This window comes from Nyctibius grandis, chromosome 31, assembly GCF_013368605.1.
Source record: "Nyctibius grandis isolate bNycGra1 chromosome 31, bNycGra1.pri, whole genome shotgun sequence".
NCBI classification, from domain to species: domain Eukaryota; kingdom Metazoa; phylum Chordata; class Aves; order Nyctibiiformes; family Nyctibiidae; genus Nyctibius; species Nyctibius grandis.
In genome coordinates this window covers 2,906,082-2,930,486 of record NC_090688.1, presented here as the reverse complement: position 1 = coordinate 2,930,486, position 24,405 = coordinate 2,906,082, and the positions used below count along the sequence as shown (strand labels likewise).

General features: G+C 49.0%; 1 protein-coding gene and 2 non-coding genes across 4 annotated transcripts; 2 read left to right on the top strand and 1 right to left on the bottom strand.

Annotated features, from left to right (window-relative positions):
* The first annotated feature begins 1,824 nt into the window (after positions 1-1,824).
* TRNAV-CAC (transfer RNA valine (anticodon CAC)) lies at positions 1,825-1,897 on the top strand. The gene has a single exon. It is a non-coding gene; the product is annotated as a tRNA-Val (tRNA).
* A 303-nt stretch (positions 1,898-2,200) lies between these two features.
* Positions 2,201-2,272, bottom strand: TRNAG-UCC (transfer RNA glycine (anticodon UCC)). The gene has a single exon. It is a non-coding gene; the product is annotated as a tRNA-Gly (tRNA).
* A 417-nt stretch (positions 2,273-2,689) lies between these two features.
* On the top strand, positions 2,690-23,696 carry DPP9 (dipeptidyl peptidase 9). Of its 2 annotated transcripts, XM_068420480.1 has the most exons (22): positions 2,690-2,841; positions 4,816-4,903; positions 7,899-8,001; positions 8,098-8,152; positions 10,883-10,995; positions 11,872-12,045; positions 12,264-12,432; positions 12,591-12,704; positions 12,981-13,109; positions 13,622-13,683; positions 14,227-14,327; positions 15,757-15,934; positions 16,736-16,901; positions 17,010-17,089; positions 18,647-18,799; positions 19,016-19,151; positions 19,851-19,996; positions 20,292-20,438; positions 20,585-20,737; positions 21,291-21,433; positions 21,775-21,886; positions 22,340-23,696. In XM_068420480.1, exons 2-22 carry the CDS (start codon positions 4,848-4,850, stop codon positions 22,430-22,432), a joined length of 2,583 nt encoding a protein of 860 aa, XP_068276581.1. In that variant the 5' UTR covers positions 2,690-2,841; positions 4,816-4,847; the 3' UTR covers positions 22,433-23,696. The 2 variants fall into 2 exon arrangements, with proteins under 2 accessions (XP_068276581.1, XP_068276580.1); XM_068420479.1 differs by having other exon boundaries at positions 7,899-8,152.
* The last annotated feature ends 709 nt before the right edge of the window (positions 23,697-24,405 follow it).

The following is a 24,405-nucleotide window of genomic DNA, read 5'->3' as shown; positions in this document are numbered from 1 at the left end:
GCTGCCAGAGTCCAATGCTGCCTTAACAAAGGACCAGCGCAATATCTTAACTGTGTAGGTTTGGGAGTTAACACCGGCAGCACAATGTCTTTTGTCTAATTTCTGCCTCCCACAAGTACCTTCCAAGAGCTTCCTCCCTGGGGCTGTCTGGTCTGCATCTCTCCCTTCGCCACCGATCACCAGACTGAAAGAGGCCTGTGGAAGAAAACAAAACCCAAAGCATTTGAATCTTTGCATTGATGGTCTTGGGTCACTTACAGATCCACTTCCTCCTGCTCGAGGGAGAGGACTTTGCCCCCAGCTATCGATTAGGTTTGCCCCCAGCGCACTCAGCTGACGCACAGTGCAGAGGTTGCTACCAGAGTCCTCTGCCAGCTGCAGGCAAAGACAGTGCGACACCGGGATATTTAACAGCAACATGAGGGAAACAAGTCCCAAGGCTTCAGGTTTGTTATGGACTTCAATGTAATGTTCTAATCCTTATTGAGAGTCAGATCACAATAAAGTACTGGCAAGTCCTGGAGTTAAAGGACATGTCACAACCTCCTCTCTATCCCTTTTGGCCACAAATCAAGAGATGAGCTACAAAATTATAAAATTAAATGTAAGTTTTATTAAAAGTAAGTTTTGTTAAAAGTAAGTTTTATTAAAAGTGAGGTTCTTTTCACTTTCATCTGGGTTTACGATTCATTTCTCCCTTCTAAGCTTTTCTCCGCAGCCAGCAGAGCATAAAGCACACTTCAACAAACAAAAAAAAAAAGCAGGAAAAATAATTCTCACATTACCACCTGATTCCAAGGGCTGAAGTTTTACCTAAAAAAAAGAACGATTGCCATGGGCGTATGAGTTGCTAACAGTGCATTAGGATAAAAGAAGAGGAACTAGCATCTTCCTAGAACCATCCAGGATTGTCAACAGGGACCCAAAACCCCAGTGATGGGAAACTCACTACAGTGTGATTCTGGCATCGTGTCACCCTGCTCTGTCCCATCCCTTTGCACAGCTCCTGCTGCCTTGGAGAGACGCCGGTGATGAGAACAGAGTCTGGCCCATTGTGCATTAGAGAAGCTTCATTTGCAGGGAGGGAAAACTTCCCCCCAGCGAAGGGGCACCACCAAGGGTCTGTCCTTTTGCTCAGAAAAGGGCCAGACCTCTTCCAGCTCCTGTCCCCTGGGCTGGATCCTCTCTCCTGAGCAGTTCCCTTCCCTCTTGCCATTATTCTACCGACATCTGCTGGCAGCTGCCTTAGGAAGAAAAGATGCTGCTTCAAAAGTGGCCCAAGGCCTTGGCACATCCTGCCCTCCTTAACCTGTGCCTTAACCAGGCCTGGCTTTGGGCTGGTGGGCCCAGGGCATGTGCCCGGGCCTGGAGGGCGAGGCCGGGCCTGGAGGGGGAGGCCGGCCCCGGGCCTCCCGGCAGCCCCCGTGGCTTGGAGCGGGGGCCAAGGCCAGGCCGTGCCTGTTCGGGGTGAAGCCCCCCTGCTCCCCCTCAGCGGGAAGCACCAAGGTCCTTTTGGGGCTGTGCCCTTCTCTGAGGGGAGCACCATGGAAATGCAGCCGAGCGTGGCCCGGGGACACCCACCTCAGCCGCCTTCTGAGGTGAGGGGGCATCTGGAAGCACTAATTACTTATTAACGCTAATCACTTGGGATCCCGCACGGCGTTTCGCAGTGTTTGGGGTAGGTTTTGTCCGAGGTAGGTTTTATCTGAGGTTGCCGTGAGGCGAGGGGCGCGCCGAGGGACAGACGCGGCCCCTCAGGCGCCGTGACGGGGGCGCGGGAGGGCGCGAATATCCCACGCCGTCCGCACAACACATGCAGAGCGGGTTTCCGTAGTGTAGCGGTTATCACGTTCGCCTCACACGCGAAAGGTCCCCGGTTCGATCCCGGGCGGAAACACCTGTTTTGCGCTTTTTTTTGTTTGTTTTTTTTTATTTTCTTCTTTTTTCCTTCGGTTTATGTTTATTTCTCCGCCGGCTCGGAGCCCCGCCGCGGACTGGGAAGCGAAGTAACGACACCACGTGCCCTACCGCTGTGCATCGCACGCGTCTCGCCGTGCTTGGCTGGCGACCGCCGGGGCTCGGGTGGGTAAAACGCAGCTGGGTCGGGGCGCGTGGCGCGCGGACACGTTCAGAATTTGCTTTAGAATCGGTGGAGAGCGGGGAAAAAAAAATTATAGCATAGCTGTTGAAAATAAAAGTTTGCGTTGGCCGGGAATCGAACCCGGGTCAACTGCTTGGAAGGCAGCTATGCTAACCACTATACCACCAACGCCAGACGATTAGAGGTTTTCCGGCCTCCCTTAGCAAGCTCAGCTACCTGGACCCAACCATTGTCCGGGAGCGGGGGAGCGCCGCAGCGAGCGCCGAGAATAGCACCACAATTACCCCACGGCGGCAATAAACCTGAATTAGGGGCCCGTTTCAGAGGCTGTGTGGGGAAAGAATATTCTCTTTGTGCCTTTTTTTACCCTCTATCAGCCTCAATTCTCTACCCCCCTCATTAGCGAGAATAGTTCCGTCCTTCCTGCCGGCATCACCCCCCTCCTACGCAGTGGTTCCTCCAAACCCCGCTCTCCCCCCCCCGCTCGCTACGCGTTGGTACTTTCCCCGTCCCCCCGCGCGCTCCCGCCATCCCGCGGCGCGCGCTCCCGCCGCTTCCGCCGCCGGGTGAAAGGTCGCGCTGTGGCAGGCGGCCGCCGCCCCCCCACACCCCCCCGTTCTCCCCCGTTTCCGGGGCTGCCCCAGTGTCCGGGACATGGAGCGGGACTGACCGAGCCGCCGCCGCCCTCCCGCAGAGGAGCCGCCCCCCCGCCCCTCAGGGGGAGGTCGCCGCGCCCCGGGGTGAGTGCGGAGGGGAGGGGCGCGCTCCCCGGGACCGGCGGGGGTGGGGGGGGCTTCCTCCCTCCCCCGGTACGGGCCCACCGCAGCGTGAGGGCGCTCGCCCCGGGGGAGGAGTGTTTGCCCCCTCCGTGGGCCGCATTCCCCCCGTCCCCTGGGCTGGGGGGTGCCGTAGGGGGCGAGGGTTGTGCATTTGGCCCCCCGTGACTTGTATCCCCCCCCCAGGGCGTGGGGGGCGGCCGCCCCTTGCCCGGGGAGGGTGTGGGGGGGGGCGGTTGTTCTCCCAGGGTTTGCCCTCCAGGCGTGGGAGGGCTGGTGGCCCTCAGGGGATTGTTTGTCTTTCACGCCCGCCAGGGATGGGGTGATGGGGCGGGACGCCTTGCCCTGGGCTGGGGGGGTGTTGCCCCCCCCAGCAGCCTGTGCTCTGCCCGGGTAGGTGGGCAGCTGCTTGCTCCTCGTTTTCCGCAGGCAAAGAGCCGCCTCCGGCAGTGGAGGGAGGTGGGGGCCAGGGCGCTGCGTCCCCTGGGCTCCCCCCTCCTGCTAACCCACGGCCCGGCCTTCCCTCCGCAGCAAGGGCAGGAGCTCCCTGGCAGAGATGGACGTGGGCTGCTGGCAGCCTTTGCCAGAGCTCGTCCTGCTGTAGAGAAATCCCCACCGGTTTATTCCACCTTCAGTTGCTTTTATTTTTGGAGAAGAAGGTCTTAAAGCTCCCGGCCATGACAGAGACACGTTTGTAAGGGCTTCTCCTGGTGACTGTGTTGCTTTGGCTCTTCCCAAATGCAGCAGCAGGCCCCCCTGGGTCTCGCTGCCAAATGAGTGTCATGATTCATGCCGGCTTTCTGATCTCTCATCTCTGTTTTGTTCAGTTTCTTTTTCTCTGGGTTCAACATTGGAGTACGTTATTGTCCCTTTTCTCTGTGAAATGGGTGAGCTGTGGCGGGTGGGGCGAGGGTGAGGTGTTCTGAATCACTAAAACCACAGAATAACTGAGATTGGAAGGGACCTCAGGGAGTCTCTAGTCCAACCCCTTGCTCAAAGCAGGGTCAGCTCTGAGAGCAGACCAGGTTACTCAGCATTCCTGAGCATCGCTCCTGTTGCCCTTCATGCTTGAAAATTACCCTTAAATTACTGGATGCTGCTACTTCATCCCTCTCTGTTCTCCTCTGCAGTTTAGAACTTCACTGATGGCGCTTCTTTGTGATGCTTTGTCTCTCCTTATCCTCTGTGAGTGTGGTTTTGGTGGAGAAATGGCTGTTTGGTGAGACCAGGGGCCTGGGCAAAAGATAGTGGCAGGTCTGAGGTGTGTCTGTGATTCAGAGCTCTCTTGAAGAGGAGACAAAGATCTTTGTGCTTCAGTGTACTGGGGAGAGAGGACGACAGTGAAGGTAGGGCCTTCATATGCTCATGGAGAATGGGCTTGCGTGGTGAGCCAGCGTTCCTCCGAGGCGTTGGGCTGAGGCAGAGGGAAGCAGCAGCCTGGCTTGGAAGACAAATGTGGTTTTTATGTCCCAGGTGGGACTGTGACGCTGTTGGTAGTGGGGCTGCTGACCCTCTGTCTGGCTCCTTATGGTGTCCTTTGTTTGACTCTTGCCTGTAAGTGTATGGACCAGACCTCTGTTTTCTCAACTTTTAATGCCTGGAGAATTTCAGGGTTTGGGGAAGGGATGAAAGGAAGGGTCAGTACGGAGGAGTCTCAGATTTTAGGAAGAATTTTTTAGGAAAGAAAGAGACAGGCCACAGAGTTCACTGAGTCCCATCGTTCAGGTGAAGAAATCTCTGTGATTTATCTGGGCTGATAATATCCAGCATGTGCTGGCTGAAGAGATTTGGACTGTAAAGCGCAAACCAAGGATTTGGTTTGTGTCTCTGTGCTCAGTTGGAAATGTGACCTATGGAGGATGCTTTTGTACAGCCTTATTCCTATGACGAGGGAAACTGCAGTTATATGACATTTGCTTTTTTCCTCTTCCTTCCTAGTTTCCTGTCCTGCCCAGCTCGCTGAGTAGTTAATGCAGAAGATAAAGAGGGTTCGTCTGGAAAACGAGACTGCAGGAAGTTGGAGAAGGTATGTGTGCTGGTCACTCCCCGGGCCTTTATTGACCTGTAGGTCATGTGGGACAGAGCAATAAGCACCTCTTGGAGTGAATGAGGTTTCTGAAAAATCCCAAGTGTATCATTCTGCCTGGGGAGCTCTGTGTCAGGAGCTGTGGCTCGGGAAGTGACTCAGGAAGATAACTTGTGTCACTGACTTCCAGTTCCAAGCTTTACAATTTTTTTCCCCCCTGTGCTGATGTCCCACCTGCACTTGCTTGTTGTCTTCAGACTGACACCTTCCCCCCTAAGGAGGCCTTGGTGGTGTGCATGCCTGAGCCATCTAACCTGGCCAGACAGGGCAGAAGCAGCATGAAAAAGACCTCCAAGGGATAGCTGGGTGGTTTGGGGAGTGGGGTTAGCAGTGCTTCTGCAGCACCACTGAATCATCAGTGCCTCAGCGCAAGGACTGTAAGGACAGTCTTTGTCAGGTGTAAATGTCAGATGCGCTATATTGATGCTGAAGTTTCAAAACCATCTAAGAATAAGATGGTTAAAATTGGTGTCAGGATCCAACTTGCCTTTGAACAATTTCATCCCAGAACTCACCCTGCAATTTCAGTTAGATAAGTTACTCCTTACGCTTGTTTACTACGTGGATGGTATTGCCAAATACTTGTTACGGTTTTTGTCCAAGAGATGGCTGTAGCGATGGATGAAGCAACTGGATTTTCATTTTACTCTGTATTGAGTCAGGACCTAAGTTTAGTGAAACTCCACAACACTCTGGCTATGACAGGGGTATTTCCCAACACTTTGTGTGATGGCTGCTTTGCTTATCCCACTACTCCACTCTGTTCTACTGTCAAAGTCACCAGGATGAGAGTAGCACCAAACTAAAAGTTGGGCCTTTTAGCTCCCTAGTGAATGATAAAATCATGGCAATACAGTTTGGAAGGGACTCCAGCCTCCAGTTCAGTCTGGGACAGTTACTGATATTACATTTGTGGACTGTTTTGAGCCCTTAAAGGTGCAACTTTCCCTTGTGAGGAGTTGAGCTGGCTGAGTAAGACTGTTTCACCAGCTGGGTGAGAGTCAGCTAAGGGTCAGGCATCTTGAGCCAAAGCCAGATTATTTTAATTGACTGACTTCACCTGCAGTGGGATTGAGTTGAGAGAATTGTGCCCAGTTTATGGGTTTTTGTGGTCTTCCTGTCACGCGTTTCTGATAGGCAACACTTCTGCCTTCAGATGTGATTTTAGTTGCTGTAATGGAGACCCTGGCTATAGGCAGTAGAGGCCACAGACGCTCTCACAGCCTTAGAACATCCCGTCACGTTCTCTTTTGTGGTTTCACTTGGACTTCCTGCGTGGCTTTGATTGGAAAATACTCTTGATTCATTTTCAAGCTGTGGATTTATTGCTGGGCAATAGGTACCAGGAGTACCTAGATTTGTTCCAGGAGCTTTTTCTTGTTCTTGCCTTATTATTTGCACATTTTGTACAATTTGGGGACTTGGCAGTTTGAAGATATGATTATATTTTATTTATATATATTATAGCCCTTGTACCATGTGCCTGTAGTTTAAGGAAGTCCAGATGTACTTTGGTTTAGGTTTGCTCATCTCTTGCTGTAATTGCCTAAGATGTCAAACTGGGTGAGAACTTCCTTTAGAGAGTTTGTTAGAGGGTGCAAGCTGGTGGGGAATCCTCAAGGAGCACTCGGGGTTCTCCTGAAAAATACCCCTGGTAGAAAATGGGCAGAGGCAAGTGTTTTCTTGTGGGGATACAACGAACCATCCTTCTCCTTTCCCCTGGTTCCCTCCACGGGGAAAGAACTCCTTGTGCATCTTTCTGAGGCTGCAGTCTTCAAGATTTGGTTTATGTGTAATTCTTGCTTAATCCTTCATCTCAGAAGCTGCTCTCCTGTCAGAATGCAGGTCACTGTCCCAAATGACAGGCGGCACTCAAGAAACATCTAATTTGAAAATGTAAATTCTGAGGCTGCTGAGGACGAGGCCTTTTTTGGTGTAGTCCTTAGGCACTGCTTTGCCCTCTTGATGCTGTGTCAAAGGTAGCGACTCTGTCTCTGTGGAGTAAACTTCTCCGGCCTCATTTTTCAGTAAACTGAAGTTCTTCTGAGATTCTTGGTAACATTCTTTAGGATACCCCCCAAAACAACTCAAATGTCCTCGTGGAGGGAAATCCAGCACCTTGAATGAGGTGACAGAAACTGGTTTCCCTAGTCCTAGGCTCATTCCTGCTTTGCAATAGATGACATCATTGACCTTGGGCAAGTCTCTTGGTCCACCTCTCCTCAAATTAACGTTTGCTGTAGTTGCATGTGGAGGCGGTTTTTGTAGGCTCTCATTCAATAACTGCCAGCTTGGAAATGTTTGAGGAATGCGTGCCACGTTGTGCAGGACACAACCAGGGTCTGTTACTGCTGTCTTCTTTCTGTTAGCAAAGACAATTGCACTGTTTTCTTCCTGTTTTGCCATCTCTCCTACTTCATCCCCGCCTGCAGTAGCTCTTCAGGTAAGTGAGGTGCTGTGCTTGGACTTAAACCTCTCCCTAAGTGATGACCAGGCTTTCCTGGAGGGCAGGAACGGGACTTTGCTTTTGCGGTCTTCCACGGCAGAAGTTTACGTGCCTTTATGATAGGCTGTAGCTTTGATGACTTATCCATCCAAATTCCTGGGGTGGTTTTCCTTTGAGTCAAGCTGATTGTTTTCTGCCCCAGAATCTGCTGCTTGTACTTCCTTTAACAGCTTATTTCTAGAACTAGTCCTGGGAGAGTGAGTTTTCTGAGGTTAATATCTTTGTTTACAGGACTTGATATGGGATGGGAGGTGGACTTTTCCTTTCAATACATTGATGTATGTTTAAAATGTAATCTTTGAGTGCAGAGAATCCTAGGTTCTGTAGTTTAAGGGGTTCATATTCTCTTAAGCATAGAGCTTTCTCTAAGCAACAAAATGTACCTGCTTGATTTTGTGGCTTAATTCTCTCCCTCACCTCCTCCCTCAGTTTTTTGTCCAGTTCTGAAGGGGAAGAGAGGATGACTGCAGTGGACACGCTATCAGACAGCTCTGAAGTGGTCGAGATGGAGGATGTGCCTTCCCAATTCCAGGTGCAAAAGCATTCTTGGGATGGGCTGCGTGACATTATTCACAGCAGCAGGAAGTATTCGGGCATGATAGTGAACAAAGCTCCCCATGATTTCCAGTTTGTCCGGAAAACAGAAGAGTCCAGCCCGCACTCTCATCGTCTTTATTACCTGGGTAAGCCAGCATGCCAGACACCGGGTGTGAATGTGTTATGGGAGAGCTTCCAGTCTAAACAGGCGAGGAAAAGGATGGGAGATATCTCCGTTTGTGAGATGGGGACACTGAGATTAAGTGACATTGCTCAAGGTTTGCATGCTCAATCTATAGCAAAGCCTGGAACTGAGCAGAGACCTCTCCAGTCCCAGACGAGCTCTTTAACCACAGCCTTTCTGCTCAGGGGAGGTGTTGGCTAGCCAGACGTGCCTCGTGATGGAGGTATGGATGCAGTGTCCTTTGGCAACCCAGGTCAGGCCAGGTGATGAGGCAAGAGAAGGGATGCTCCTCAAACTCAGGACTGTCTTGTGGCTCTGTAGCTTAGGAGAAATGGGCTTTATTTGATTGATCAACCAGACTGACTTACCAAGGAATTTGCTGTCAGTAATTACTAACTATATGTTGCAAGTTCTAGGTATTAATGGCAGGGTGGTGGTGTCTCCCTGCTTTATTAAGTACCGTGTAGGCAGAATGCTTTCAAGAGTGTGGGGGGAGAAGATTAGGTGGGAATGAACTATTAATGGTATTCACAGGGAAACATCCTCTTCCTTACAGCAGGATTGAGAGACAGCAGAACGCTGTGTTTTACAGGTCCCTCATTAGAGTTGGAGCCACAATGTAATTAGTGACAGAGTGGTTGGATTTTAGTAGCTGGATAATTTTGTGGTTGGTAACATGGGAAGCTTTATAGACTATAAAGAGTTTGTTGTGCTTTGGGGCATGAGCTGATTGTTACCGGGCCAGGAAAGAAATTGCTTGATGTGCAACTCCATACAGCAACTGCTCTCCTGAAGTGACTCTGCTTTTTCTTCTTTTTTTTTGAGTTGTTGAGTGTAGGTCACTGTAGGACGTAGGATGCTGGATTTGAGGGACAGATTTGTTTTGTCATTCAGCAGCTCCTGCGTGTCAGTGACTTGATTTGTTTTGGTTCCTCATACATTCTTGTGACACAAGTGCTCCTATAAAGGGCAGTATCCAGAGTTAGCATATTTTTCTTGTTGAGTCTCAACAGAAAGACTTGATGTAAAGCTGAATCTATTTCAAGGCCAAGTTGACTTTGATACAGTTTTTGATCTAGATCACTAGAGAATTAAGGGTCTAAGTGGCTAATTTAAAGAAAATTTAATGTTCTTCTGTTGCATGAAATGGCAACCAGACCAGCTACCAGCTGGTTGGTGTTCTGCATGGGTGTGACTGTTACAGGAGCCAGAACCAGGAGTGAAGATAGATACACAAATGTTTTTTCAGTGTTTTCTTCCTTAAGGAAGTGCACAGGGCATAGAGCAGATGGATCCATCATTTAAGATCAGTATCCACCAGGTAATACCGGGGTGCTTCTTCTCAGATATTCCTGATAAAGGGTAGATGCTGATTCTTTCTGTTGCCATAAGGAGCATCTTTCGAGTTGCCTGCTGTGTGCTGTTAAATACTCAGAACCCATTTCCACAGCTCATAAGTGTTTAACATCAGTGTGCTATTACTGTCCCAGTGTTAAATAACATTTAACATTAGTTAGTGACTGCATGCCGAGGAGCAGGGTGATGAATTCTGAAGAACTTTGCTGTAGAAATTGAATACTTTGCTTGTGAGCAAAGTATAATGTCTTTTGGGGAGGAAGGCAGCATTTTTCTTGGAAATGCTGATTGATTATAGTCAGCCTGAGGTCATTGCAGAAAGTAGTAATATAATAAGGAGAAAGAAGTCCAGGTCACAGTTGCATGAGGGTCAAATGTGTGTATATACTGTAATTTGTTCCTATCTGCAGGTTTTTTTCTGTTTGGACATCTTAAATCATTCCTGGGCTATCCCCATAGAATTTTATGTTGTATCATGGCAGATGCTGCTTATATTAAACACCACATGCTCAGCACTTTGGTGTTTCTGTATCTCTGAGGATTATATGCTCACATATTGCTTTCCTTCCTGAGCACTTATTAATATTTCAGTTTTAATTTTAAGTAACTGTACAGCTGGGTTAACCAGCTCAGAAATCTTGTCTACTCTGCCCAAGTTCTGGGCAGAACAGAAATATCAGGGCACATTTCCCTGTGCAAAATTCTGTTCTAGGGAGTCTCTACAGCATACGTAGAGGGCAAGTTCATGGTCTTTGATTTTGTTGAAACTGCCAAAATCGCGTGTCAGGATATTTTATTTTTCATGGTTGTTTTGGAAATTGGATGAGGGCCAATAGCTTATTTGATAACCACAGTCAAAGGCTTATGTAAAATGACAAGGTCTTTGGGCTGTGTAGTATACTGTTTCATGTTTGAATGGGCTCTCTAGAACTTCCAGGCTTTTTCTTCCCCTTTTGCAGGCTGGTGCGTTGGCCTGAATGAGGTCCCTGTAGCAAATTTTTGGCTGAGAAACGTGGAAAGTAACGTTGAGTCACCCACTTAGGGAGTGGCTTTTGTAGAGTGGATCTAGGGTGTGGGTTGAACAGTCCACAGAGAGGAAAGTTGGATGTAACCAATACTGAAGAGGTTAGTGTTAAATCTTGCTTAGGAAATTTCTAAATTTAAATAATTTAGATATTATTCTGTGATTGAACTGAGAGCTGCTTGGGAATGACAGCTGGTAAAAGTCTCTGGACAGCCCCAACCCTTCTGTTATCAGACAATTCAATTTGCTCTTGCTCCTCTTTGTCCTGGCTAACTAATCCTAAGTAGGGTGATGCTTTTGTCCTCCTCATAGGAATGCCATATGGTAGCCGAGAGAATTCCCTTCTTTATTCAGAGATTCCCAAGAAGGTACGGAAGGAGGCCTTGCTACTCTTGTCATGGAAGCAGATGCTAGATCACTTTCAGGTAAGCTGAAGTGTGAAGAGCCTGTTGGCAGTGCTTGGGAAAAGTGGCTGATGTTGTGGGGCTGGTATGGTGGGTACTGCTCTGCTGAACCATAGAGGGAATAGGGTGGCAGCGTGGCAGCCACGGAAAATGGTGTTGGTAGGAATGTTGTGTTGAGAATTGCTTTGCTTCATCATACAAGATATCCACCTGCACGTGTCTGTCATCTTTCCTGCTTTTAAGGAAGTTGGGGAGGTTGAATTTAAACCACTGCTTCTGCCCTATGTTCTACTGCGAATGAACCAGAAAGGGGGTGAATTTCCCCCGCCCTGATTTCAGTATCTTAGTGTCCTTTGTCACTAACAGCATTGAAGAAGAAGAGAGTGGAGGGTGTTGGTCTTTCTTCCCTACTAAAAAGGTTCCTGGTGGAAAAGAATTTAGCTGTCTTGACCCCATTTGGATTGCTAGTCCCCTTCAGGGTAATTCAAGATCCCTGGAAGAGCTTTTGTTTGCAGTGTCTGACATGGAAACTGTTTGTGAAGGCTGTAGATAACGTCATTAAGTTAATTGATTACATCTGATTTGCATAAGCAGAGCAAGTGCAGTTGTCCTTGGTTCATGCTGAAGTGCCAACTGCAGAAATGATAGATCTGCAGTTCATCCCTTTTATGTAGAGGGAACTTTGGGGCGTGTGGTTGGTTTAGTCCTCCCGGGCCTCCCCTGTAGCCTAGAGTACAGTCATATGGACCTGTATGGTAAGACTGATGGCTGGTTTTGGCTAGTAGGCTGCATTTTGGGCATTCACAGACTATCTGGTGCCAATCTTGGAGCATTCCTGTTCTGTGAAAGTTTCTCTCTTTGCAGATTCTTTCAGATTTTCCTTTCCTTCCATACTAGGCAACCCCTCATCACGGAATGTATTCTAGAGAAGAGGAACTCTTGAGGGAACGCAAGCGACTTGGTGTCTTTGGTATTACATCTTATGATTTCCACAGTGAGAGTGGCCTGTTCCTCTTCCAGGCCAGCAACAGCCTCTTTCATTGTCGAGATGGAGGGAAGAATGGTTTTGTGGTGAGTCTTGGTAGCAATTTTATGAATATCACCTGAAATGGACGTAAAGGTTTTGGTTGGAGATGGCTACACATCTGCATCTGTTTGGTTATGGTGATTTTTCTTGTGTCCTGTCAGCTCTACATTTCATGGGCTGTACTGTAGCTGTGGTTTAGGCCTTTAAATATGAAGCTGGAAGCGGATTTGATGCGGAGCTCTTTGTGTGTCTGTTGCTGTAGGTGTCTCCAATGAAGCCTCTGGAGATCAAGACACAGTGCACAGGGCCACGAATGGATCCCAAGATCTGCCCTGCCGACCCTGCCTTCTTTTCATTCATTAATAACAACGATCTGTGGGTAGCAAATATTGAGACAGGAGAGGAGAAGCGGATGACATACTGCCATAAAGGTAACTGGTGCTTCTGGCCAGATTCAAAAGGAAATTCTGATAAAGTCAGGCTGGAAGGGCTCGTGTCTTCACGGCTTATTTCTTACAAGTACATTCTTCTTTTGGATCAGCTTTTTCCAAGGAGATATAAATTCAGTCTCTTCTCTGTTCCTCCCCAGGCTTATCCAATGTTCTTGATGACCCCAAGTCTGCTGGTGTAGCCACTTTTGTCATTCAGGAGGAGTTTGATCGTTTCACGGGCTATTGGTGGTGTCCCACAGCATCCACAGAAGGTCAGTCAGTGTTCTGCGTATCAAATTCTGATGCTGTAACTGCTGCCACAGGCTCTGCTATGAATGATATTCCTTTGGCTTGCGTTTGGTCTGTTTCTGGGGAGGCCACCTGAAGCAACAAAACACTGAGGGATTATAATTGTGCTCTGAGGAGTATTTGCAGGTGGTCACTAGGAGCTGTGGCTGTACAGGAGATGTACACTCTGCACCAGAGCTCCAGGCAAGTCAGAAACAGCTGGAAAACACTGTAGCAAACATGCTTACTGTCTGTCCTAGGTTCAGAGGATTTAAAAACACTGCGGATCTTGTATGAGGAAGTAGATGAATCAGAGGTGGAGATAATTCACGTTCCTTCACCTGCCTTGGAGGAGAGAAAAACAGACTCCTATCGGTACCCCAGGACAGGTAAGTGAAGTACCGCGGGGCTGCTACTGCAGCTCTTGGCTCCTGCTGGCAGCAGCAGTGGAATTTGTGCTATAAACTTTGCATGATTAATCTGGGTACTTACTAGGATGTAGAAGCTGGTGGTAAATGTTGAGGCCTAATTGCATCTCTGAGCCCAAAATGTACTGCAAGAAAGGAAAGGGATTTAAAGTTCAGCTTAAATGAAGGGATTTGCTGAGAAAATGGAACATATCTGGTGGCATATCGTGGAGTACATTTTGAATCCCATCTTTCCTCTCCCTCCTGAGAACATGCACAGCCAACTAGGCAAGGCAAAAGCAAACTTTTCCCATACCCAGAGTGACTCTTGTGATTACAGTGGTGTTTGCTCACATACATAATTTGATATTTGTACATTCACACGCAGCCATTTTAGTAGGACCGGGGTCAGTTCTCCTCTAGAAGCTGTATTGTGTATAACCGTGGACTGTGCAAGTTGGTCATCTTGGTATTCTTTCACTCCTTCTCTGCAGGCAGCAAAAACCCCAAGATTACGTTAAAACTGGCAGAATTTAAAACAGACAGCAAGGGTAAGGTAAGTGGTAACAACTCAGAGTGGGATATTGCACAGGAGGGTTGACTGCTCCTGAAGCTCCCTAGAATTAAGACAAGGTCACTGAGAAATCCTGGATAGTGTTAGCCTTTGTTTTCATCCTCTTGCAACACCTGGGTCTAGAATGTGTTTATCCAAGAAAGAGAAAAACTTTAAAATGCTGAAAAGTGTTGTTCTGGTGGAGAGGCAGCTGGGAGAGGGGAGGGAGGTGAGAAGTAGGGTTAAGCCTGGTATACCACACTGTCAATACTAGAGCAGGAGGGTTGAAGCCCGATCTAATCCTGGGCTTCAGTCCGTGGCTGTATCCTTCTCTGTGGTGGCTGACTGCCAAAGTCATTTTGCTTTGAAGGTTGTTTTTCCCTTCTCTTCCTGCCATTTGCAGAAAGGCTCTCTTCTCCTGGCCTGAGCCTTGCTGATGCCAATAGTTAAACCTCCTTGTTCTCCCATTGCACTGAGCTGCCACAGGAGGAGGTGGGGAGGTCTGGTAGCAGCCTGATTTGATATTGCACCTTCCTTTTGCTGCAGATCGTGTGTGCTCAGGACAAGGAGCTGGTGCAACCGTTTGCTGCGTTGTTTCCGACTGTGGAGTACATTGCCCGTGCTGGATGGACCCGAGATGGCAAATAGTACATAAGTTTTTCTTCCAAACTAACACTTTCCTGGCTGAACTATTGCAGGCCCTCAACATGCTTTGTATTGTAGTCATGACCTGGGTTTAGAGCCATGAGTGCCAGAAATGGCACATCAGTATTGAGCTTCTTCAGCGTTATAACATCTTAAAAGTAGGAATTAATCAAATGTAGAACAGAGTGACGAGCTGTGGGGTTTAAGTCACAACCACAAAGTTAAATGACATTGATATATTAAGCAGGCAGTCCTAGGGAATTCTTTTGAGTTGGAGATGTTTAACCCAAGTACAATACGCTTCCTGCTGAAAATAAGAATGTACTGTACAGTTTTATCCTTGTTCGTCGGTCCAGTCTGTGATCAAGGCCAAACGTATCAAGGGAGAACAGTCAGTCTGCGTGGTGCTAAGGGAAGATTGCTCTGTGACCAGTGTGCTCCCATAGCTCCCTATTGCTCCAAATGGGATGCACAGTCCTGGGCTGGCCTGCCTTGCCCAAAGGGTTACAGAATTCACACCAATCTGGTTGGTTTGAAATTTTAAAGCTCTTGTTTTTTTCTCCTCAAAAGCTCGCTTGAGTGTTCAGTAGTTTCTGTCCAGATCAAGTTAAGGTGACTTAGCTGTCTTTGAAGATTGTATTTCGTAACTCATCATTAATTTTCTGCTCTGGAAACTAAATTCATGGAGCTTTACAGAAGGTAATCCCATAGGTGATCCTTAGGTTCTGCACCAGAGCTTATCTAAATGTGCTGAGTACATCAGTTCATGAAATCCACAGCCACGGAGATGCTGGGGGAGAACTGGCTCTTCTGAAAGTCTGTCTTAATGATGAAACTTCCCTTGATGCACTCCCAGGCCTTGGGGTAGCCGCACTATGCCGCGGTGGCTTGCTGTCTGTCATGTTGAGGGGCCCGCAGTGCAGCACCACTTCAAATGACCCTCCTTGGAGGGGAACAAGGCTGAGACTGAAGCGACTCCTTCACTTGGCAGTTGTCTTAGGGCTGTGCCTTTCCCTGCTAGTGCAGCGGGCAATGAGGACGCTACAAATGGATCACTTTAAGAGTGGTCACTCGTTAGGAGCTTGCTAGAAAACAAACAGTGCTTCCTGATGGAGGGGCTGTCCAAGGAGGAGTTAGTTCTGGAGACAGGGTTCTGTTAACAGTGCTCCCTCGGAATAGATGCTCTGGCAAATCTGTCAGACATCTTCTCTGAACGATACCCCTGTGAAATACCAGAGATGTCTGGCAGTACGAGTTTGTTGGCAAAGCTTCCAGGAGATTAGAAAGCAGCAGTGATGAGAAAAGCTTTGCATTCAGATGTGCCTAAATCCTTTCTGCCAGCGGGGGGGGAAAAAGGGATGCATCTTCTGAGTGTTAGAAAGGGACATTTATTTCATGGTACTGACACTCACCTCCAATTTCTTTCTCCAGTGCCTGGGCTATGTTCCTAGACAGACCTCAGCAGCGGCTGCAGCTAATCCTTTTGCCTCCAGCACTCTTTATTCCAGTCCCAGAAAATGAGGAGCAACGTGCTGAATTTGCCAAAACTGTGCCAGAAAATGTCCAGCCATTTGTGATCTATGAAGAAACCACTGATGTGTGGATAAATGTAAGAGGCTCGGGGCTGGGAGGAGAACACAGGCTGCCCCTTCCTCCCCCACGGTTAAGCATTTTCGTGTTGGCTGTGTGTCCAGTTTAGTCTGGGCTCCAGCAGACTGCTTTGCTACTCAGTAGTGCCAGATTTGGTGTTAATTCAGGGCGTTTGATAAAGCCATGAGAAGGACTTTCAGGCAGTCAGCACTGAAAGAGATGAGGATCCTGCCATCTCCTTGCAGTTGGAGCTGTTCATCTAATCCTTGCTAATGTTCATGGTGAACACAGGCGTTTTGGACACTGACACTTTTGGATGTAACACTCTTTTGGGGGTATTTTATTACAAGATTAAATGGCTTCTTGAGGCACGAGCAACCCTAATCCCTGGAATCTGTTGTACTTATTTAGGGAGGTAATGGGCATAGGGGACAGGAAATAAACTGCAGCCACTAAGATTATGCATCTTGGTACTGAAGTGACAAAGGGGCCTGGAGTTCACACCGTGGCACTCCTAAGGTGTTGGAATAGCAGTAACCTTGTGGGACTTGCATGGCTGAAGTGTCTAGCTCAGAGGCAAGGCTGGTGCTGGTTTTGGTGGTAGCCGTGGAAAGCCCAGAGCACACGGTCTTCTCCATGGGCCCAGAGTTTCTTTGTGGCAATAGGAAAGTATGGAATGGCTTTTTCCCACTAGCTGCTCCTCTGAGATATTCCTCCCCCCTCTCCTTTCCTTTGAAAGCCCAGTAGTTGAGCGCTGACTCCCTTGGCTGTGTCTCTGCTGTCTCAATACACATCACAGGTCTTTTGCTTTGTGTGACAGGTTCATGATATCTTCTATCCTTTCATCCAACCGGAGGGAGAGGAGGAAGAGCTCTGCTTTATCCGAGCCAACGAATGCAAAACAGGTTTCTGTCACCTGTACAGAGTCACGGCGGTCCTAAAGCAAGGCAGCTATGACTGGGTGCAGCCATATGTCCACAGTGAGGGTAAGAGCTGTGCTTTGTCGGCGTTTCAGCTTTGGGAGCTCCCTCTCTGATTTGTTTGTGTTGCCTTTTGGGGAAGGCAGTGATTTAGTCTCATGTTCTTTCTTCTAGATGATTTCAAATGTCCTATCAAAGAGGAGATTGCCCTGACTGGTGGGGAATGGGAGGTGTTGGCGAGGCACGGATCGAAGGTAGTGGTTTATTTTTATTCTCTCTTGCAGTGTTACAGCTCTGCATTGTCTGCCCACAGTCCTGGCCTCCACCCTCTGTTACACCTGGGACCAGCTAGAACTACTTAAGCTTCATTTTGTTTCTCTTTTTATTGCTGCCTCTGCTTTCCCCAGCAGTGCTGTAGTCCAGTGCACATTGAACTGATTGCCTTTTTAATCAGACTTCAGATTGCTCCTTAGGTAAATCCCATGAGTGAGTCAGGCCATAAAAAAGGACACGAGTCTGAGGTTCAAGAGCAACAAAGAACTATTTTGTGGAGAAGCTTGGGAGTGCTGCCTTTGCCGAAGCATTGTAACCCCAGTGGGTACTGGTGGATTGGAAATATGTCCTAGTGCTTAGAGTGAACTCTTGGTCTCCAGCTGATCTCTCAGCAGAGCCTTTAGGAAGAAGGCAGCTGGGGAGTGTAAAGCAATTTAGAATATGGAGAAACTGTAGCTGTTATTGGTTGCAGAATAGCCAGAAATGAATTTTTATTAATCTTGTAGAAACCTAGTTCCATTTTTTTGCTTCAGGAATTAACTCTGAGTCTGATCTTTAATGCTCCCAGGTGATTTCTGTCAAAATGAAGACCTTGCCTGTTCATTTCCAATTAATCTGGATTTTCACTTCTCGCTTTTTAAAAGCCCTACAGCTCCACGCATTTGGGTTCTGCTGCTTTTCCTCAATCTGCAATTAACCTGCTGTCCCTCCTCATGTGGATTCTCACTGTACATGCTGTTGATTTTGGCCACAGCTCTTCCCTGCATGTGTTATGGCTAAAATTGTGTTAGCAGCAATTATTTTGATGCATTTGTTGCTCCATGGGGCTCTGCCTGGTTTTCCTGGCCAATTGAGTTGGATGTTTTTTTCCCTTTGCTGTCTGCAGTGGTCTTCAAAGTGTGTGTTAGCCAGAAATAGCATTTGGGCTTCAGCATTTGGAAACTGTAAGGTGTGGAAAACAGTTTAGTGACTGTTGCTGGATCAATGCAGTATGTAAAAGCTGTAGTCTCTATTCCTGGCTGGCCAGGTGGATTTTAGAAGCAGCTTTATCTGAACATTAAAAACATATTTTAATGGGGCTTGAAGTTTGGTGCTGTTAGAGCTATTAGACTGATCCTTCCACAGGTGGGAATTCATTATCATGATGGCTGGAAAAAAAAACATATATACCCTTATAATCCAGACACACTAGGGGAAGATGCCATATTTAAGCACAGAATCTTCCTAGTTTCACCTGTGGGGAACAGAGCCCAACTTTTTATGCTCATTAGTATGCAAATGCTTTGAGTCTCTCAAAAAAGCTGAGTGACTGCTTTTTGGTGCTTCATTGGGCTCTACACGGTTCTCCGTAAGTGCTGTGTGTGTGTTCTCTAGCCTGTCCTGTCAACAGGCCTTGTGTGCAGTCCCCAATGCCACGAGCAGTCTGTCATGGTCTATTTGTGTTTTAAGCTGACTCTGCCTGGGGCCAGGCTGTTTGAACTGGCAAAGGAGCAGGAGTTGTCACCCTTGGGTCACTGAACCCTGTCTTCTCCACATAGATCTGGGTCAACGAGGCCACGAAGCTGGTGTATTTCCAAGGCACAAAGGACACCCCGTTGGAGCACCACCTCTACGTCGTCAGCTATGATTCTCCTGGAGAAATTGTGAGACTCACCACTCCGGGCTTCTCCCACAGCTGTTCAATGAGCCAGGTTTGTTGTTTCCTAGATACAAGACACCCTCATCTCCTGCCTGGCAGGGATCCTAACTAGGAATTGTAATGAATCATGACCAGTAATGAGTCCTGAGGGCTTCTTTGTCTTGGTTGCTTGAAATGTGGGAGCTTTTGTCTGAGAACTACATGGAGAAGCCTAGGTGTGGGAAATGAAAGACCTTGTTCCCCTAACTCTTCTTTCTCCCTTCTGTAGAACTTTGACATGTTCATCAGCCACTACAGCAGCGTGAGCACTCCGCCTTGCGTGCACGTCTACAAGCTCAGTGGCTCCGATGATGACCCGCTCCACAAGCAGCCCAAGTTTTGGGCTAGCATGATGGAGGCAGCCAGTAAGTCCCATAGAACGTGTCAATGCTGGGTTTTGTCTGTGATCATCTTCCTACTAGTGGTAGCCAGAAGGTGACGGAGAGGGAAGTGGCCCAAGTAACTTCACTCTAAGGGAAAATGAATTGTGTTGTCTTATGGGGGAGATATCTTTAGTGGGTAGCTCATCCAGGAAACGGTATAGGGGCTTTTAAGATGTTACTGGTTTGTGCTTTGAGCGAAAGCAGTGCTCCGGGGTGCAGGGTTTACATGCCTGTGGTTTTAGGTGTTTCTTTATTCATTGTCTGAAGAGGGGCAAGTATCTGGGATGCAGCGGCTACTTCATTCCAAGGCTGTAGCCTTTAAGGACGTAGATACAGCTCACAGCAGCACCCGAACCCCTCCTGCAAATGTTTTCTCCATTTGACCCAGCCCTGTCCTTAACCTTCCACATCTTGCTGTCGTGGCAGCATGCCTTGTCTGAGGATACCCAGCTGACGATGTTTTCTTGGGTGGTCCCTGCACTCTTTGTATGGCCTGTTGCCCTACACAGGCAGACAGAGGCTGTTGCCCAGTGTGAGGCTTCTCTGAGGGGCACTGCTGAGGCTTGGGACGGTTTGGTATTGGAAGAGCCCTGGCTAGGGTCAAGTTTGAACAGAATCAGCTTGTCAGGCCGAGCCTGCTGACAGTTACTGCGTTGCTAGTGTCTGAACTTCCTGCTGCAGGTTGTCCCCCAGATTACATCCCACCCGAGATCTTTCACTTCCGCACTCAGTCAGATGTCGAGCTCTATGGCATGGTCTACAAACCTCATGATGTCCAACCTGGGAAGAAGCATCCTACAGTGCTCTTTGTCTATGGAGGCCCTCAGGTAATAATCCAAATTAACTGCTGATGTCAAGTGCGGGATTGTCCAGGGCAGAGCCCTGTGTAGCTCAGTCATGCATCAAGACTTACACTTTGGTTACCAATGAGCACTGGACCTCTATTCTGATCTCTGCGTTAAACCTCAGATGATTTTTCCAGCATTTAGTCTGATTTGCATGGCTCTGATAGCTCGACTAGTGGCTGCTCTCGAGCTCAGGATCCTCCAGAGTGGGGCAGACAGAGGAAGGTACTGGAAGGCAGCTGCTTGGCTCTGAAACTTTTCTTCCCTCCTCCTGCAGGTGCAGCTAGTGAATAACTCCTTCAAAGGAATCAAGTACTTACGGCTAAACACGCTAGCGTCCCTAGGCTATGCTGTGGTAGTGATTGATGGAAGGGGTTCGTGCCAGCGAGGACTCAAATTTGAAGGGGCCCTGAAAAACCAAATGGTAATGATTTCTGTTGATTAATCTCTGCTCATTTGCTCTTTCTGAGGCTGCCTGGCTGCATGTTCCCTGTGTGAGTGTTGCTCTTTTCTGTCTCAAGTTTCTAGATTTAGAAAGCCACTAACTTGAGCTTCCTTGTTGCCTTTTAGGGTCAGGTGGAGATAGAGGACCAGGTGGAAGGTTTACATTATGTAGCAGAAAAATACGGGTTCATCGACTTGAGTCGGGTAGCCATACACGGCTGGTCGTATGGGGGGTTTCTCTCCCTCATGGGCCTTATCTGTAAACCCAACGTCTTCAAGGTGAGTCTGGACATGGGGCTGTCATCTTGGGACCTTAGGTCGGCTTCTCTAACTCTTGGCAGCTGGAGTTCGCTTTTTTGCTTGATGTTTCTGATGGATGGGTGGAAATGTTCCCTCATCCTGCCCGTAGCTCCTGCCTACAGCCCTGCATTCTGCCCACAGATCGTACCTGTCTGGGGCTTGATGAGGACGGGGTCGTTCCCTGGTGACTGCTGACAGGGACTTAGATAATTGATCAATTAGATAATTGATGTGCTATTCCTAATCCCCTTCCCAACTCCCCAGCACAGTTTTTAGATCATGCCATGTGTCCTCCTTAAAAAGGGGAAGCCTTTAGTGCTGCTATGCAGGAATTTGCCCCGTTGTGACTATAAGAGGAACAGCACAAGGAAGAATCTGGGTTTTACGTGGGTTTGCTGTAGAAGAATTCTGATCTGAGTGACAGAACAGTCCAGAGCCTGTTTTTTCCTGCCTCTTCAGGAAAAAGGGGAACACTTGAATTCTTTAGCACGTGATAATTGAGGCTGTCTCCTGCCGCCTGTTTGTTTGACAGATTGCTATAGCAGGTGCTCCTGTCACAGTCTGGATGGCGTATGACACCGGCTATACCGAGCGGTACATGGATATCCCAGAAAACAACCAGCAGGGTTACGAGGCTGGCTCTGTGGCATTACACGTAGAAAAGCTTCCCAATGAGTGAGTACCGTGGGGTTGAGTGATCTGCTAAAAACCTGCCCCCAGGTCCTGCTTGGTGCCACCGGTTGCACCTCTGCTTAATCCCAAAAGAATGGATGGACTCTGATCCTGTCGAATTTTAACTCACGGGGCTGGTTGCTGCCGTCTGCAGCCAGCTGGGACGTTGTCCCCGCAGCCTCCTTTGCCAGGGAGGGGTGAGGACCACATCCGTGGCCTTACACTGCTCTGACTGCCTGTCCCTTGCTCAGTTTTGGCTTGCCAGCTGGCAGCTCTTTGCTCAGACCCACTGCAGAGCTTTTTGTGGGGTTTCTCATCCTCACTCTCTCTCATCATGTCTCCAGGCCAAATCGTTTGCTGATCCTCCATGGCTTTTTGGATGAAAATGTGCACTTTTTTCACACCAACTTCCTGGTATCGCAGCTAATCCGGGCTGGAAAACCTTACCAGCTGCAGGTAGGAGGAACAAGAGTGAAGTGGGAAGGTCCCTTAAATCTGGAAAGAGAAAAAGTTTTCTGCTGTCTGTTCAGGGGGTGGGAGAAGGTGGAGGCAGATGCTCCCACATCTTGTTGCCATGTAGATGACAGTAAATACCCAGTTTGACTCCGAGAGGTGGCCGGGAGGTGGCACTGTGGCTGTTTCACTGCTGGCAGATGTGGCCTGTATCTAAAAGCATTTGCAATCAGGGCTCCTGCCCTCAGGCCTGGAACTTTCCTTCTCCGCTGAAGTGTTGCTGTCTCGCTTGGTGGGTGGCAGCAGAGGAGGGAGGCCGGTGCTCTAGCCCTTCCCTGGCACCTCTTTGTCCCGATGGAGACTGGGTTGAGGGAAGAGGGCTGACGTGAGGGAGGCTTGTCCGTGCTGGACGAGCCGCCCCTGGCTAACTGCCCTGTCTCTCCTCCTTCTGCACAGATCTACCCCAACGAGAGACACAGTATTCGGTGCCCTGAGTCAGGAGAGCACTATGAAATCACGCTGCTGCACTTTCTACAAGAATACCTCTGAGAGCACAAGCCTCTGCAAACTGGACACTGACAGCTCACCTTCCCCCTCCTGTGCCCTGCCACCGCCGCCTCCCTCGACAGCCATCTAACCCAGAGCACAAATGGCTGAGTGCCCGCGTCCGGGCTGGGGGTCCCCCCTGTGCGAGGGGGGGGAGCGTGGAGGGCACCTTCCCTTTGGACAGTGCCACCTTCTTTCACCTTCCAAGCTGGAGGTCTGCCCCTGCTCGGCTGCTCGTCCTGTTCCTCTCCTCCGGCCTGGCTGTTAATGCTTTTTTTGCTGCTACTCCCTCTATCCTGGGAATTAATGGACAGTGGTCTGTCTCCCGAGGCTGAGGTTTGTGTCCATCTCTCTCTCCCCCATCCCTTTCCCCTTCCACTTCACCTCTGCAGTTCCCATACTCTTACCTGCAAGAACTCAGTGCCTGTGTTAGAAATGGAAGAGCCGAATCAGCAAGCTGCCTTAAGCCAGGAGTTAGGAGGGAAGAGAGAACTACCTATTGTTAAGCCCCAGGAGAGCTGATCGCTGCTGCTGCTGCTGTGTCCTGGCCCTGCTGCGACAATGTGGAGCCCTGCGATGTGACGAGAGCTCCACAGAAGCATGCAACACTAGTTTTTTTTTCTATTTTTCAGTTTAATTTCGCAGAGCAGATGGAGGAAGTGCCTGGGGTCGGTAACAGCGTCCTCTGATACCTTTCTCTAATGGCCGCTCACGAGCAGAGTTGTGCCAACAGGTAGCACGGCAGCTGAAGCAGCTGGCTACAACCAGAGATCACCTCTCCAGAGATCACAGCAGCATCTGGGTTTTTGCAACACAAGGTGGATGATATTTATGCAAATCCTCCCTCCCTCCGTTCTCTGTGCTGCCTCCTGATCCCACCTTCTCCTTCCCCGACACCCCGAGCTTTCAGATGTGCACTGAAATTGGCTGTGCTTCAGTTCTCTGCGGGTCAGTGACTGTTCCCCTTGCCCGTCTACTCAGCATACGCTCTCTTCTGGTTTTTATTTACCTGGTCAACAGGAACTGCAGTTCTGGGGAGGGGGGGATTGAGCAATCGCACCTCAGGGGAGCACATACCCCCCCTCAAGCCAAGGGTTCTGCCAGGGGCAAAAAGGAAAAAAAAAAAAAACCAACCCCACCCAAACGAACCACGTTGACTTGCCCCGGAGTATTTTAAGTGCGTATTATGAAAAGAAAATATTTTTATGGATTCTTATTCTTTTATAATTATGAGTGTAAGATGTAGCGACTCATTAAAATATTGGAAAGAGAGAGGCTGGCTGGCGGTGGTGGGCTCGGGAGGAAACGGCAGCTGGCTTGTGCTGGGCAAAGCCGCGTCTGTGGTGAAAGCAAAGCGCTCTGTTCGCTCCCTGCGCCGAGCAGTGGGGAGAATATTAAATCCCTGGTGTTCCTCGGGGGAAGCGTGATCCGAGCGACTGAAGATGCAGGGTGGAGAGCTGGGAATCCTGCCCCGTGCTCTGGGCTGGGCCGCGAAGGCGCTGCGTGACCTTGAGCGAGGCGGCTGCCCAACGCCAGCCTGGAGCTGGGTCCCTCGCCCGGCGCCCCGACATCCCGCGGGGGTGCAGCTGCTCCGATCCCAGTGCTCCCAGCTCCGATCCCACACTGGGAGCTCCTTTCCTCAGGTGCTGGGCCTGCCTCTGCTCGCCCTCTCTGGAGCTTAAAGCGTACAAAACCTGGCCTTGCTGTTTGCCTTTCCCTAAGCCAGGCGTTAATTAAGCTGCTCTTCAATGCCCTGAGGGTGCAAGCTGGAGGCTTAGGTTTTAAATGCAAAGCATCTTCCAGATGGAGCATTTTGCTTTCTGAATATGAGAGTATTTTTTTGCCCCCTTCTCATCCCTGTGCCCAAACAATTGGCCTGACTCTTGCAGTTGTGTTTTAGCTTCTACTACGCACCCCGTTGAGTAACTTCTGGTGCAGCTCTTGAGGTCGGAGGGGCGGAAGGGGGACGTGATGGA

What these genes read in the sequence shown, in the direction of transcription:
- DPP9 (XM_068420479.1), top strand. Translation starts at nt 4,848, where the DNA reads ATGCAGAAGATAAAGAGGGTTCGTCTGGAAAACGAGACTGCAGGAAGT. An exon ending in GTAAACCCAACGTCTTCAAG is followed by an intron (nt 20,738 to 21,290) that starts GTGAGTCTGGAC and finishes TTTGTTTGACAG; the next exon opens with ATTGCTATAGCAGGTGCTCC. An exon ending in GTAGAAAAGCTTCCCAATGA is followed by an intron (nt 21,434 to 21,774) that starts GTGAGTACCGTG and finishes TCATGTCTCCAG; the next exon opens with GCCAAATCGTTTGCTGATCC.